This window comes from Moschus berezovskii, chromosome 6 (genome assembly GCF_049115385.1).
Source record: "Moschus berezovskii isolate FMDL1 chromosome 6, NW_MosBer_1.0, whole genome shotgun sequence".
In the NCBI taxonomy this organism is placed as follows: Eukaryota; Metazoa; Chordata; class Mammalia; order Artiodactyla; family Moschidae; genus Moschus; species Moschus berezovskii.
In genome coordinates this window covers 32,174,721-32,189,513 of record NC_142465.1, presented here as the reverse complement: position 1 = coordinate 32,189,513, position 14,793 = coordinate 32,174,721, and the positions used below count along the sequence as shown (strand labels likewise).

Genomic DNA, 14,793 nt, shown 5'->3' with positions numbered 1-14,793 from the left:
GACGATGTAGGGAATCTCGGAGGGAGGGGGGCAGAGGGCGGAGCCAAAATATTTCAGGCTGCTAGCCCCAAAGTCTGCCCTTGCTGCTGAGCCTCGTAGGCAGGCAGAGGATCCGGAGTTGTGGGTGGGAAGACAGGTAACTTCTCGCCATCTGCCCTCCCCGCATGTCCTTCCCTCGTTGGCCCCCGTCTTGTAGGGGTTCCCCGGCATCCCGCAGCGACTCCGGGCGGGAGGGGCGCCTCCGCCTCCGTCCCTCCCCGGGCCGGGCCACGGAGAGCGCCTCGCATCCCGGCTGTGGCCCCGATGGCTCTGGGCCTGGACCCCACGAGACCCCCCGCAGCCCAAGGCCAAGGCCCGCCCCCTCGGGGAGGCGGATGTGGGAGGCTGGAGGCGGGGGCGCGGCCTCGATCCCGGGGCAGGGGCAGCCGAGGGGCAGGCCGCCCTAGGGGTCTGCTGCCGCGCGCACGGGAGGGTCCGGCCCTGAGCCCTGGCTAGGGGCGAGCGGGCGGCCGTCGGCTAGCTGGGCAATAGGAAACGGTTTATTAGGAGGGAGTGGTGGAGCCGGGCCAGGCAGGAAGACGCTGGAATAAGAAACATTTTTGCTCCGGCCCCTTTCCCAGTCCCCGGAGGCCGCTGCGCCAGCCGCGCCGAGCGAGCCCCTCCCCGGCCCCAGCCCCGCCTGGGGCCGCGCCCGGCCCCCGGCCCCCGGCCCGCTGTCCAGCGCCCGTCGTGTGACCGCGGCCGCCGCCGGGGAGGGGACGAGACGAGGCCGCCCGCTGCACGTCCGCGCCCCGCCGACAGCAAGGCAGGCCCAGAGGTGAGTCGAAGTCCATTGAGGGGGGCAGCTGACCCCCACCCCAATGGGCCTTTGCCACGGCAGATCCCAGAGAGACCCTCAGAGAGGTGACCGTAGGGTCAGTCCCAGCTCCTCGTAGGGCTAGCTGCCCCTCGCCCTCCGCGAACATCTGCCCATCACCCCACCTAAGACGGCAGCGGACTGGATCGAACCTGAACTGGGATTCAGAAAACTTTGTTCCTTGGGCCACTTAGCTTCGCTGTTTTCCCATCCTCATCCATAAAATGGGCAGAAGGATACCCACCCTGCTTCACTTACGGAGAAGGGGGTCACATGTCCTTCCAGGCTCCTGGCTTGACCTGGGGGGTGGGTGTCCACTTCCAGCGCTGTTGAGCCTCTCCTTGAAGCCCATCTTTCCCAGAGCAGCCCTTGCAGATCTTGCTACAGAAATATGACAGTCTGGCCCCTTCCCCCAAACCTCACCTCCAGCCCTGTATGGTCATATAGTCCCCATGCCATGGACTTCTTTCAGGATCCAGGTCAAAGGGGATCCCACTCTTCCTCCAGCCTGGGGCCCCAGATTTTCAGTCTGCCCCGGAGGCCAGTGCTGCTCTGACCATCTCTGAACTGGTGACCCACCCTCTCTTTTCTTTTCTAAGGACGGGGATAGTGGACAATAGCTCTCACCCTCTCTATATGGGCAGCTTCTGGCTAAGGCAGGGTCTGTCTGACATCCCTGACCCCGACTGTTTATTTGTCCTGGTACCTGTCCTTTCATCTTATCAGGTGGTTAAAAACAGTCTCTATTTATTAAGTACTTACTACGTGGACACTTAGGTATAATACATTTTTGTCAAGTAATCCTGGCCGCAACCTAGGACAAGAGGTGTTATTATGTCCATCCTACAGAAGAGGAAAGAGATTCAGATGTGAGTCATTTGTTCAAAGCTCCATGGATGGCTGGCTTTTTAGTAACTTTTGTTAAGTGCTTATGGTGTACCACTTAGTACCCTTATACCTATGAAATGAGCACTATTATAATTTTTTTTATTATTTATTTGCCTATGTTGGGTCTTAATGGTGGCACATGGGGTCTTTTCGTTGAGGCACGTGGGCTCGTTGTGGTGGGCTCTAGAGCCCATGGGCTCAGTAGTTGTGGTGAGTGGACTTAGTTGTTCAGAGGCATGTGGGATCTTAGTTCCCAGACCAGGGATTAAATCTGTGTCCCCTCCACTGCAAGGCAGATTCTTAACCGCCCGACCACCAGGAAAGTCTTGAAATGAGCGCTGTTATTATTCTCATTTTTGATAGGGGATCTTAAGCTTCGGAAAGTTTAAGTAACTTGCCCTAACTCTCATAGTCCTAAGTGGTAGAAGTAGGATTTGATCCTGGGTCTATATGATCCAGAGACGACAACCTGACCCTTGTGCTACACTGTGCTGCCTTCCATCTGAGATCCTAAACTCCCTACTTGATGCTACATCCCAGTCCAGTACTGTGAAGGGTTAATGAAGTGATGCCGAGGAAAGTGCTTTGTGATGGTAAGGGGTCACCCAGCATGAGCAGTTCAGTCTGGTCCTCTGCTGTGTAGGTACAGAGCAAGGCACTTGCGGCCCCAGGACAGTACTGCTGTGCTGAGAAACTGCTACTCATGGGAGCTCATTAAATCAGTCCCTCAGGTGTGCTGGGGAGAAGGAAACTGACCTCCACTTTCTGAGCACACCCTACTCTGGTTCTCCCCTCCGAAGACTAAGGCTATAGCATGATAGAGATTTCTAGACAAACGCATATTGGGTACCAGGTGATGACAGTTGCCGTCTGTTAATGCAACCCCCACTTGCTTTTTTTCCTCCTTTGAGGGACCTATCTAACACCAAACAACTGCAGAAATTAAATGACCAAGTGAGGATGTATTACCAGCAATTTAAGTCGATCAAGACACACATGGTGATTCTGGGCAAGAAACCTAACATCCCCCAGCTTCCGTTTCCCTATTAGATTGTTGTGAGGATTAAATGAGATCATCCATCAAAGTTCAGTACTTAGCACATAAGTAGTACTCAGAGAAGGCTAACTCATTACTAAGAATTTCACAGTGGTTAAGTTAATGTTTGAAATTAGTTTAACATTTGTGATTTCTGGCTAAAAACTGTGATGCTTCTGTCAGCAGGAGATCATTCAAGAAGTTTTGTTAGGTGGGAAAGGAATCCACCAGTCCCCAGGAGTCTATTTGTGCTGGAGTCAGGTGTCAGGGCGCATTATGCTGGGTCAGCTCTGAGTTGGGACTGATCTGGACTCAGCACCCTCCTGTACTGAATCTTACTCTGAGCCTAGTAAAAAATTGGACAGTCACAGCTTTCCTTCACTGCATTCCCAGTTTTAGACCAGAGGCAGATTCTGCAAATGCTGCCAAGCCCTCCCTACACTGTTCTTGGGCCCCAGAGGCTGGAGATGGCCTGAACAAAGCACATACCCCACCCTCTCTCTGCAGCATCTCCAAATCCTTGGCTCCAGTGTTTAACCTTGTCTGTCCCTTCTCCAGTAGAAGCAGTGGGTGGGGAGAGGTCCCCGAATGGGAATCAGAATCCCTGCCCTCTGTACTCCACTCCAGCATGGAGTTGAATAGGACCCAGTTCAAAGTGTGGTACCCACACAAACTGATCCGAATTCCCTGGGGAAATTTTTTAAAATGCATGTTTCTTACTGGTCCCAATGGACTGAACCGGAATCTGGAGCAGGAGACCAAAGAGTGTGCATTTCTAGTGAAGCACTTGAGATGATTCTACTGCTTAATAGTGTAGTGAGAGGGTGCACAGGAGCACAAAGAAAGGAAAGCATGGGGAGAGGATTCTAGAAAGATGCTGGCTGTCATCCTTATTGTTACCCACTTTTTCCTTCTTGCTTCATCCCCTCTCCTTAAGCTGCTTTCTGAGCAAAGACTGCCAAGGATGGATTCCCGCCCTTACTCCAGTGGGCAAAGCAAGCTTGTCTGGGGCTCCTTCTCCAGCCACCAGTCCAATTGCAGAGTGCTTGCCAGAGTCCCCACTGTATTGCGGGAGGGGCATGAGACAGGAGGTCAGGCAGAGGCTGGGGACACAGCTGCAGCAGACCAGGGCTCCGTTTCCTCCCCCCAGCCCTGGGCCTCTGGGGCAGAGGAAGCCCAGGCAGGAAGACCAGAGCTGCCACCAGCCAGAGAGGCCCATGAAGCACCCCCCACCCCCAGTCATCCTGCCCTCAGAGTCTCAGCATCATGGATCTTCATTTGGCAGAATTCTTAGACCAGGGGCCTTCTGCAGCCTATATGGCCCTATGCCCAGCCCTCCAGCCTTACCACGTCACTCCAGAAGACAGTTCTCTTCCCTCATGTCTGCTGCCCCTAACTGGGCATTCTGTCCCGAGGCACGCACCTGCTACTCTCCACCATTCAGAAAGTTCTTCTTGCTGTCTGATCTCAGTCCTTCTTACTGCAGCCTCAGCCCTAATCTTTTCATTCTAAGCCTTTGAGAGATGAAGATGGGGGTCACTTCTGAAGCACTAGCTGGTCTGGGACTTGGGATGGGACTATCATAGACCAGAATTACTCCCCTAACAATCCCCACCAAACTTTTGGAAAAGTTCAATCTTAACCAACCACAGAAGGTCAAATATTCAGTGTCTAAGTATGTTTCACTTCCCTTCCACATCACTGGCCCTACCCCCACTCTTTCCCAGGACCTCAAGGACAGAGAGAAGGGGTGGGGGGAGTGGCTCAGAGGGGACATCTTATAGTCTGATGAGGGTGGGGAAGTTCCTTGGAGACAATGAGGCCTGGCACTGTCCAGGCTTGGTATGGCTGATACAGCCCCACAGGCTCAGACATGGGCTGTCACCCCAGATTGGGGTATGGAGTAGAAGCAGCACTGGACTGGGAGTCTGGACACCTGGGTTGTACTCCTAGCACTGCCACTGAACCCCATTTGACCGTGGACAAGACTCCTCTCCTGGCTGAGCCTTGATCCCCATCTTCTCTGAAATAAGGAACTGGGCTCTGTGATTCACAGGGTGTACGAGGATTCCGTCACGGGGGTGTCCCAGCCCCAGGTGGCTCCTGCAACCCTGTAGTGACTCCAGCCTGCCCTGAGACCATGTCCTGAGCTCCCTGCTGTGCGTGACTCCTGCCTGTTCTATCCAGACCCCAATCTAAACAATCTTGATTCCTGTTCCCAGCTTGGCGGGACCCTGAATGGCAGGAAGTGAAGACAGGAGCCTGTTTATGTTTGAGGCAGCCAGGCCTGAGGGGGGGCCACTGAGAAAGGGGTGGTCAGGGGTGGAGGCTGGAAAGGGGTGGGCAAGGGACAGGGGACAGACAGGGGTGGGGGACTGCTGAAGAGATGCTCCTTCCACCCCAGCCCCATGCCCTCTGCGCCCTCCAGTCTGCACTCAGCGGCAGGACAGCTGGGAGTCCCCCAAGCTCTCAGTCACTTAAACATGGCTCCCCACCCTTTACCCCTAACAGGATGGTTTCCATGGGGAAGTGAACCAGGACTTCCCCTGCAGGCCCCGCCCCAAAGGCAGACGCAGGGAGGAGGCCTCCCTGCCTCCCCCCCCACACACACACACAAAAAAAAACTCCCAGCAATTTCCTCTGGGTGGGAGGGACCCACAGTCAGTGGCTGAAAACACTGAGGGGAATCACATTTCATAGATGTTATTGCACCCCTTCTCCTCTTCAAGGATCATGACCTTGAACCTTCCCAGGAGAAGGCTTCTGATGCTACTGATGGCCTTGGGCCTGACCCAGGGTGAGTACTGGGGAAGCAGGTAGGGAACAGGGGCCTGAGGGGATAAAGAAAAGGCTGTCTGGGCTCAACTCTTGTTGGGCTGAGTCTGAGGAGCTGGGAGGAGGGGTACTGGGGAGACAGGGCTCAGTGAGACTGAGCTCTCAGCTACCCCAACCCTCCTCTGCTGGCCTCTTGATCCAAACCAACAGGCTCTTTCAGACTCCAGGGTGGGAACATGTGTATAGGGATTCAGAGAGTGGTGCTGTTGGCAGAGGGGGCCTGGGAGAGCTCTCAGCATTGGGGCTGGGGGGCTCGCTGTGTCTGGAACTGGGAGGAGAGGTCCAAGGATCAGGGAAGGGAGAGAAGCCTGGTTCTCACGGTGGCAGCTGCCCCTGGTGGGGATAAGTCACTGGAGGGAAGGCTGAGGATGGAACTAAAGGACTGGAACCTCAAAGGGCTGGTTTGAGAGCTCAGAAGGGAGGGGGCGGTTGGGCAGACTTAGGGGTTAGGCTCCTCCTGGAGAGCTGGGCCCAGAGTGGCTGAGCTTCCAGTGTGTCCCTCAGGTGACCCCTGGAAACCCTCTCGGGGCCCGCTGGTGACCTGCACGTGTGAGAACCCATACTGTAAGGGGCCTACCTGCCAGGGGTCCTGGTGCACTGTCGTGCTGGTGTGGGAGGACGGACACCTCCGGGAACACCGGGGCTGTGGGAACATGCACCCAGAGGTCTGCAGGGCGCGCCCCACGGAGTTCGTCAACCACTACTGCTGCTACAGCCCCCTGTGCAACCACAACGTGTCCCTGGTGCTGGAGGGTACGTCTGGCTGCCCCGGAAACCCCTCCCCGGCTTCTTTGACTCTGCCCTCCCTGCCCTGCTTGCCTCTCATGCTCTGGCCTGGAGGGTTGGGGAGGCAGGGCCCTGGGGTCTGACTGGCAGAGCGGCCAGGTAGGGGGCATCCGGCCTAGTGGAAGCTGGGCCTCAGTATCCCTCTTCCACCAGCCACCCAGACTCCTCCGGAGCAGCCGCAAGGAGACAGCCAGCTGCCTCTGATCCTGGGCCCCGTGCTGGCCTTGCTAGCACTCGTGGCCCTAGGTGCCCTGGGCCTGTGGCATGTCCGGCGGAGGAAGGAGAAGCAGCGGGGCGCGAACAGTGAGCTGGGCGAGTCCAGCCTCATCCTGAAGCCATCTGAGCAGGGGGACAGCATGTTGGGGGTATGGGCCTGGGGGAACCTGGGACACAGGGTGGTGGGGGGTAGACAGGAGCCACAGAATCAGAGGGGGCACAGAGTGGCAGGTAGCTGAGAAAGGCACATGGCAGGCACTCAGAGATTTGGTTGGGCACTGGGCGGGAGGGGTTTGTGAGTGAGAAGTGTGGCAAGATGAGGCAGTGGGGCCCAGGTTGAGGAGGGAGAAATGGGTTTGGTGGGTGGGGGCTGCCCCTCAGTGGCCTCTCGGTACTCCCAGGACCTCCTGGACAGTGACTGTACCACGGGCAGTGGCTCAGGGCTCCCGTTCCTGGTGCAGAGGACAGTGGCTCGACAGGTCGCCCTGGTGGAGTGTGTGGGTGAGCTCAGGGGATGGGGACCGAGAGCTCCCAGTGAGCTTGGACGGGTGAGGGAGTCACAGGTGGGGTCAGGCCTGGGTCAGAACAGGAATTCTGCCAGTCAGGGAGGGGGTTGGAGATGGGGCAGTGCCTGATCCTTGGCCAGGAGCTGGGGTGGAACAAGAGGCTAATGGAGGTGGCCTGCCAGAGGCGTGTGGATCTGAATTCAGTTAAACAGAGTCTTCAGAGGTTCTGCAGTCGGAGCCAGGGCAGCAATGTGAGGGGGGCCTCTTCTGAGGGTGACTGTGCCCAAGGGCTCTGTGTTTCCAGTATGTGACCCCCCTCCCTCCTCTCTGCTTTCTGGATCAGGAAAGGGCCGCTATGGCGAGGTGTGGCGGGGCCTGTGGCATGGTGAGAGCGTAGCCGTCAAGATCTTCTCCTCCAGAGATGAACAGTCCTGGTTCCGGGAGACTGAGATCTACAACACAGTGCTGCTCAGACACGACAACATCCTAGGCAAGCAGGGATGGGGCGGGGAGCACTGGGCCAGACCCCGGGTTCTCATTGCCCTGCCCCACCACCCCGCCTCTGGACACTGACCTAACCTTGAAGGACTCCCAGCAGCGCTCAGCCCCAGCTTCTGACTCCAGCTTCCTCTCTGCCCTAAGCCAGACCAGCCTCCACCCCATTCCCAGCTTTGCCCTGATCGGGTCCATCCTGTCTCCCCAGCCCTGACCCTGACCGGTCCAGTTTCCTTCGTCCCTAGCCCCGCGGTGAGCCACCTGATCCTCCGCCCACAGGTTTTATCGCCTCGGACATGACTTCCCGCAACTCGAGCACGCAGCTGTGGCTCATCACGCACTACCACGAGCACGGCTCGCTCTACGACTTTCTACAGAGGCAGACGCTGGAGCCTCAGCTGGCCCTGAAGCTAGCCATGTCCGCGGCCTGCGGCCTGGCGCACCTGCACGTGGAGATCTTCGGCACGCAGGGCAAACCAGCCATCGCCCACCGCGACCTCAAGAGCCGCAACGTGCTGGTCAAGAGCAACCTGCAGTGCTGCATCGCCGACCTGGGTGAGTGCGGAGGGGCGGGCCCTTGGCGGGGGTGGAGTCCGTGCGCCCGCCCTCTGCACGCGGTTCTGTCTTCGCCTGTTTGGATGCCTGGCTTCAGTGGCCTGATTGGTGCGTTAAAACTTACAGGGGGGTGTGTGGGTGTGTGGGTGTGGGTGTGTGTATAGACACTGGCGCTTTAAAACTTACAGACGTGTGTATGTTCTCATCTCACCTCCTGTGAAACTTACAGGTGTGTGTGTGTGTACACTGATTGGCACTTTAAAACTTACAGTCGTGTGTGTGTGTGTGTGTTCTCGTCTCACCTCCGCAAGAACCCCACACCCCACCAGCAGCCTTAACACTGTTTTCAAGTCCAGACCCCTTCCACCACTTCCGCCAGGCTCCAGGTGTGGGGAGAATGGGGCAGGGAGCCAGCAACCTGTGTTCTCATCCTGGCTTTGCTGACCACATCGCTTCTCGTAACCATGCGTTGGGGTTCAGTTCTGAAATATATGCCTGCCTTGCCTACTCACATCTCACTGGATTCCTACACCTAGAGAGCAGCACACAAGCCAAGGATGACAGAGGGCGGGTCTGCAGTTGCCGGCCCCTCTGTGTCCTGCCGCCGTTCCCCCTCTCACCTCACCCTGGGATTCCAGCCTCCCCAGGGCCACCCTGCCTGTGGGCTTGGGTGAGCAGCAGGAGTGACAGGCCTGGTTACCCACAGGCCTGGCTGTGATGCACTCCCAGGGTAGTGATTATCTGGACATTGGCAACAACCCGCGAGTGGGCACCAAGCGGTACATGGCCCCCGAGGTGCTGGAAGAGCAGATCCGAACCGACTGCTTCGAATCCTACAAGTGGACGGACATCTGGGCCTTTGGCCTGGTGCTGTGGGAGATCACCCGCCGGACCATTGTCAACGGTGAGCCTCCGGCACCCCCCTGCACAGGGTGGGGCAGGGGAACAGGGCAGACAGGTGGGAGATGGGGCTTCCTGTCACCGGCTGGTGCCTGTGGCCTGAGGGGCTTGTGGTCAGACCTTTCAAATTCCCTTTACTGTCACTCACCAGCTGGTTCAGCTGAGTGACCTTTTAAGGTTCATCTGAGTCTGATTCTGGCTGTGAAATCTTGGGTAATTGATAATAACAGAAATATTAATAGCAGCTAACATTTATTGAGTTTCACTGTGTGCCAGACGCCATGCTGTATACATGGATTATCTTCTTGAATTGTCCTGTGTTGGCAGGGAGGTGGTATGCTTAATGGTTAAGAGCAAGGGTGGGAGATCAGACTACGTTCCTGACTTTTGCCATGTGCAAAGTATTTTACTTTTCTGTGCCTCAGTTTCCTCATTGGTGAGATGAGAACAAAAATAATTTCCAGTTGTTGAGATAATCCAAATAAGGTAATCAGGGCAGCACCTGGAACTGTTGTGGAGTTCGATAAATATCGGTGGCAATTGTTGTAATGACAGATACTTGACACGGCAACACCCCCATTTTACAGATGAGGGGACTGAGGCACTGGGGCTAGAGGCAGCACTGGGGTCTGAACCGGGCGGTTTGACTGTCAGGACCAGTGCTCTTTATTACTGCGCTACTTCCACCTTTTTGGTCCTTGTTTCCACAGAAATGCGGGATGCAACAGTGCCTGCCCTTCCTGCTTATCGATGCCTTACTCTTATTATTATTATTTTTGGCTGCACTGTGCGGCATGCAGTATCTTAGTTCCCTGACCAGAGATTGAACCAGTGCCCCCTGGGAGTGGAGTCTTAACCACTGGCCCACCAAGGAAGTCCCTACTGCCTCATTATTACCATGGGTGCTCCAGAGAACTGAAATTTGGAGGGGAGCAGGCACAGGGACCTCATTCTTCATGGCCCCATATAGAGGGCCTGCCCTGCGGCTGGTGCCCTCCCAGTCCTGGGGTGGATGGGTGCTGGGTGGTGGGAGGGAGGCTGGTCAGTCTTTGTGGGGATTGTCTACGGAGAGGGGCGGCCAGGAGTCTTGACAGGTTGGGGACCACCCTCTTGCTGGACTCAGCTTCAGACACAAACTCCAGAGTCTGGGGCTGGTAAAGGGGCCACCTGGGGGGAATCGAGGCCCCTTGGACCCAGCCACAGGCATGAAAGGAAGGCTGGACCAGCCTGGGCTGAAGAGGAGGCTGATTGCAGACTCCTGGGGAGGAGGGACGCTCTGTCAGCTCCACACAGATTTGTGGCGCATTATAAACACTGTAATCTGGTGTCAGCCCGGGCGCTGATTAAAGGCCCATTAGACACGCTCAGGCCTCTGTGCAGCACTGATTAGGGCTCGAGCAGCACAGGGCCCGGCCTGGACGCCCGCCACGGGGAGCACAGCTGGCTCGGGCGCTCCCGAGGCTGTGGCTGTTCTGTGTGGCTGCAGCCCCCAGCCTCGGGCTGGAAGCAGGCTGGGGCCTAAGGTGCTTTTCTGGGGTCTGGCCTCTTCTGCCCCAGTGACTGCCGCTCCACCAGCATCATCTTCAGAAAGATCCTGCTCAGGATGGCACACTAGGGGCGGTGAGGGCAGGGGTGCTGCTGGCTGAGGGGGTCAGCAGAGGCCTGTGCCACCCCCGAGAGTGGGTGGGTGTGGTCTGGACCTGGGGAAATCTCCTTCCCTTAGAAGATGTGTTTTCTTCCCCTTCTCCTCCTTCTACATCCTCACCCAGGAGTCTGCCTCCCTCCCTTAAGTGTAGCTTGGAGGTCAAGAGCATGGGCTTTGGTAAGACTTCCGGGGCTTAACTCCTTGCCCTGTCACTTACTATCTGTGTGATTTTAGACAAGCTTCTTAACCTCTCTGGCCTGATATCTGGCCTGAATTTCATTGTGTGTGTGTGTGTGCCCGCTAAGTTGCTTGAGTCATGTCCGACTCTGTGATGCCATGGACTGTAGCCTGCCAGGCTCCTCTGTCCATGGGATTCTCCAAGCAAGAATACTGGAGTGGGTTGCCATGCCCTTCTCCAGGAGATCGTCCTGACCCAGGGATCGAACCTGAGTCTCTTATGTCTCCTGCATTGGCAGATGTGTTCTTTACCACCAGCGCAACTTGGGAGCCCCTTCATTGCTTATAAAGTGGAGCTGATAGTCTTCCTCATCTGATAGGGTTGTTTTGTGAGGATCTCATGCCATGCAGTTAGGGCAGTGCCTGCCACATAGTAATTGCTCGGTAAAAATTATATATTTTGGGGCATCCCTGATAGTTGGGGCCTGGAAGCAGTACCCAGACCCTGGGTGATAGGCAGCTGTGGAAAGACTGGAACAAGATCTGTCCTAGGAATGCAATGTGTTTAAGTCTTGACTCTGCCATTACGAGCTGTGTAACCTTGGGCTCAACTTCTCTGAGCATCAGTTTCTTCATCTGTAAAATGGGTGGTCAGGTTGCTGTGAAGAGTAACAGGATAATGCATGTAAAGTGTTTGTAGCACAATGCCTGGCATATGTGGTAAATGTAAGACAAATGGCAGTAATTATTGTTTATAGATATATTTATTCTATTATGGTGTCCGTCAGAGGTAGCATGGGCAGGCAACTGGTTTCCTGGACCCTGGGACTGAGTGTGGGCAAGGCTCACTTCTGGGTGGTATGGGACCTGCTTGCGGTCCCAAGTGACTGTCCCGTTGTCCTTCATCCCCAGGCATCGTGGAGGACTACAGGCCACCCTTCTATGATGTGGTGCCCAATGACCCCAGCTTTGAGGACATGAAGAAGGTGGTGTGTGTTGACCAGCAGACCCCCACCATCCCCAACCGGCTGGCTGCAGACCCGGTGAGGCCCCTGGGAGTGCTGGGATGGTGTGGGGTGGTGGCTCAGCACTGGGGTTTCTGGGCTGAGGAACTCATGTCTGGCCTCTGCTTCCCCTGGGTGGGCTCTAGGGGGCAGATCCCAGGGGACCTCTGTGGGTACTCCCTCCCACATTCCTGCCTGTGGACCTCCAGAGACCCTCTGGTTATTCTGGGATTGTTTTAGAGCATTTCACCTTGCCTGCAAAGACAGAGGTTCTCTGCTATTTTTTGCTGTGGAGTTACTGTTGTTGTTCTTTTTTCTCAAAGCACTCCAGATACTTTATATAGAATGTACACATACATATATATAGGCAAATATAGGCATATACACACTTCTGTACAAACATACACACATGTACATACTCACAGGGACATGCCCATGCACGCACATATACACACTCACAGGGACACGCACATGCACACACTCAGAGGGACACACACATGCACATATATACCAAACTGTTGGTCCCATGAAGACAGAGAAAAAGGCCTTCTGTCTCTCTCTTGGCACTTTTCTCCTTGTTCCCTGTCCCAGTGCCTGGCACACACTAGGTACTCGACCAGTGTTTATGGAATGAATGACTGAACACTGACATGTGTAAACATGTATATATACACAGACACATGTGCATTTCTGCACAACATTACAGAGACACAAAAAGCCACTCCTGTGCACACACATACACTCCCTGCCAGGAACTGGCTTGAGTTCCGAGGCAGAGGTGAGGCTGGCTCACTCTGCAACCACTGAGCTTCCTGGACACATGCATTTTGAGGGCCGCACCCACCACCCAATCTCCCAGTGTCCACTGGACCAGGCCAGGGTTGGTGGAGGTACTGGGAGTCACTGCCTTCTGCAGTGGGGTCTGGCCTCAGAGCGGGCATGTGAGAGCCCCAAGGCCTGCAGGTCTCCCCTTTCTTGGGTCTTGGTGGAGTGGGGGTTACTCACCAGAGGGTGTCCGTGAAGGCCTGAGTTACATCTCTCTTCCCATCCTGCCACCTTTCTCCATCCCCTTCTCATCCACTCCCTTCCGCTTCCATTCTTTCTTTCTCATCCTCGCCCTGTTCCCGCTATCCCCCTTTCGCCACTGCTGTCTCTCCTCTCCTTTTTGACACTCTCGTTTCCCTCCTCTTGACTCTTCTGTCCGCTTGGGCATCCTCCTTGCCTCTTCCTTTCCACGGCCCCTGACCCATGTCTCTGCTTCCTCTCCTCTCCTTCACTCTCCCTCCCCCAGGTCCTCTCAGGCCTGGCTCAGATGATGCGGGAGTGCTGGTACCCCAACCCCTCTGCCCGCCTCACTGCGCTGCGGATCAAGAAGACACTCCAGAAACTCAGCAATGGCCTCCAGAAGCCCAAAGTTATTCCCTAGCCATGGGGCTGAAGCTGACTCCCCTCTGCCTGCAGTGTCTGTGGGGTGGCTGGTGGATGGCAGCCTGCCTGGGTAGCCGTTCTGTGAGTGTGTGTGCCGGGGAGGGGGGTGCCCCTCTGTGGGCAGCTGTGCCTATCCGACTCAGCCCCCAACCCATCCAGCCAAAAATACAGCTGGGCTGAAACCCGATCCCCCCACTGTCTGGCCTGCTCCAGGGAGCAGGCTCTCTGACGCCTGGCTCTCTCCCTACCCGCCATGCCCTGGACACACCCCCTACCACCCTCAGGACAGGATGCAAGAGATCCCAGAGCCACAGTGGTCAACCCAGGGAACTGTCCTGGGCCCAGAGCCTGGACCTGCACTTTACCCTCTGCCCGACTGGAGCTACTAGTGTGGCCCAGAGCCCTGTCCAGCCTTCAGCAGACACCCTGCCCTGCCAGGCTTCAGCCTCTGGCCCAAGCCCCAGACACCCAGAGCCCATCAGCTCTTCTCTGTGGGTTTGTATTTCAGCTCTAGGCCACCTTGAGACCCTGTCTCCTAGACATGAGCCCCCTCCCCGGCCCTGCAGAGGTGAAGCCTGATCCTCGGCCCCTCCCCCACCCCTTCCTAGCTGACTTATTGTGACATGAAACCCAAGGAGTCTTGCTGTGGGTGTGGCCAGTGGAGAAGTGGCAGATCAGATGGGCAAAGCCCAGGACTTCCAGAATAAATGAGAGGATGTTGGGGCCAAGCGTGGCCGGGGAAAGGCCCATCTGGGAGTCAGGAGACCCAGAGTCTGGTCCGGGTGCTTGCTCTATGTGATAAAAAGGAGGCCTTCCCTGTACCGGGACCTTTGTTTCTTCAGCTCTATATCGAAAGGTTTTGTCCTGATGTCCTTTGAAGTTTTTTCAGCTCTAAAGTTCTTTGAAATTTCAGCCTGTGTCAGAACTCTGTTCATCAGTGCCTTGCATGCGTTATGCCCCAACCCCTGGCAATTTGCCTCAAGATGGAAATTTGAAAATAACTTTATCTGAGGCCAAGAGTATCTGAAATGTTTCCTAGTCTAATTCTACAAGCTCCAGTTCCTGTCTTAACCCATGCCTCTGGCCATCCTTGGGCTCAGACAGCCCTGGGTCGTCTGGCAGGCAAATCAGCCACTCACCAGCTCGGTGGCTTCACCTTCTCTCCCCAGGGCTGGAGAGGGTCTGAGGGAGCTTCCTGCAGGGCATCCAAGGCTCAGAAGAAATCTGGCTCTAGCCAGCAAGCCTCCAGCACCCAGATTCTTCCCCCACGGGCCCCTGTGTGGCTTTCCTAGCCCCACACGTGTGGCCAGACCTCAGAGTATATGTGTCTAGGAAGAACCTGATGGCTGTAGAGAAACACATGGAAAGTTCAACATTTGGAAATATCATATTTTTGGTGTTCCAGGGTGTAAGTCCATGCGCTGAGGAGGTTACCCGAGCCCTCAGTGGGTGGATGGGCTGGAGGG

The 14,793-nt window shown here is 56.0% G+C and overlaps 1 protein-coding gene across 3 annotated transcripts; it reads left to right on the top strand.

Annotated features, from left to right (window-relative positions):
• On the top strand, window positions 1-14,239 carry ACVRL1 (activin A receptor like type 1). Of its 3 annotated transcripts, none has more exons than XM_055395440.2 (11): window positions 1-136; window positions 621-817; window positions 5,481-5,577; window positions 6,120-6,368; window positions 6,555-6,766; window positions 7,019-7,118; window positions 7,467-7,613; window positions 7,898-8,173; window positions 8,880-9,077; window positions 11,808-11,938; window positions 13,191-14,239. In XM_055395440.2, the coding sequence occupies exons 3-11, from the start codon at window positions 5,481-5,483 to the stop codon at window positions 13,323-13,325; spliced, it is 1,545 nt and encodes a 514-aa protein (XP_055251415.1). In that variant the 5' UTR covers window positions 1-136; window positions 621-817; the 3' UTR covers window positions 13,326-14,239. The 3 variants fall into 3 exon arrangements, with proteins under 3 accessions (XP_055251415.1, XP_055251417.1, XP_088693021.1); XM_055395442.2 differs by having other exon boundaries at window positions 13-136; window positions 5,510-5,577; XM_088836895.1 differs by lacking the exons at window positions 1-136; window positions 621-817 and having other exon boundaries at window positions 5,238-5,577.
• The last annotated feature ends 554 nt before the right edge of the window (window positions 14,240-14,793 follow it).

Bases quoted from the DNA above. Each gene is read 5' to 3' on its own strand.
- ACVRL1 (XM_055395440.2), top strand. From the start codon at position 5,481: ATGTTATTGCACCCCTTCTCCTCTTCAAGGATCATGACCTTGAACCTT. The intron at 5,578-6,119 runs GTGAGTACTGGG...TGTGTCCCTCAG, and splicing joins GGCCTTGGGCCTGACCCAGG to GTGACCCCTGGAAACCCTCT. The intron at 7,614-7,897 runs GCAAGCAGGGAT...CTCCGCCCACAG, and splicing joins CAGACACGACAACATCCTAG to GTTTTATCGCCTCGGACATG.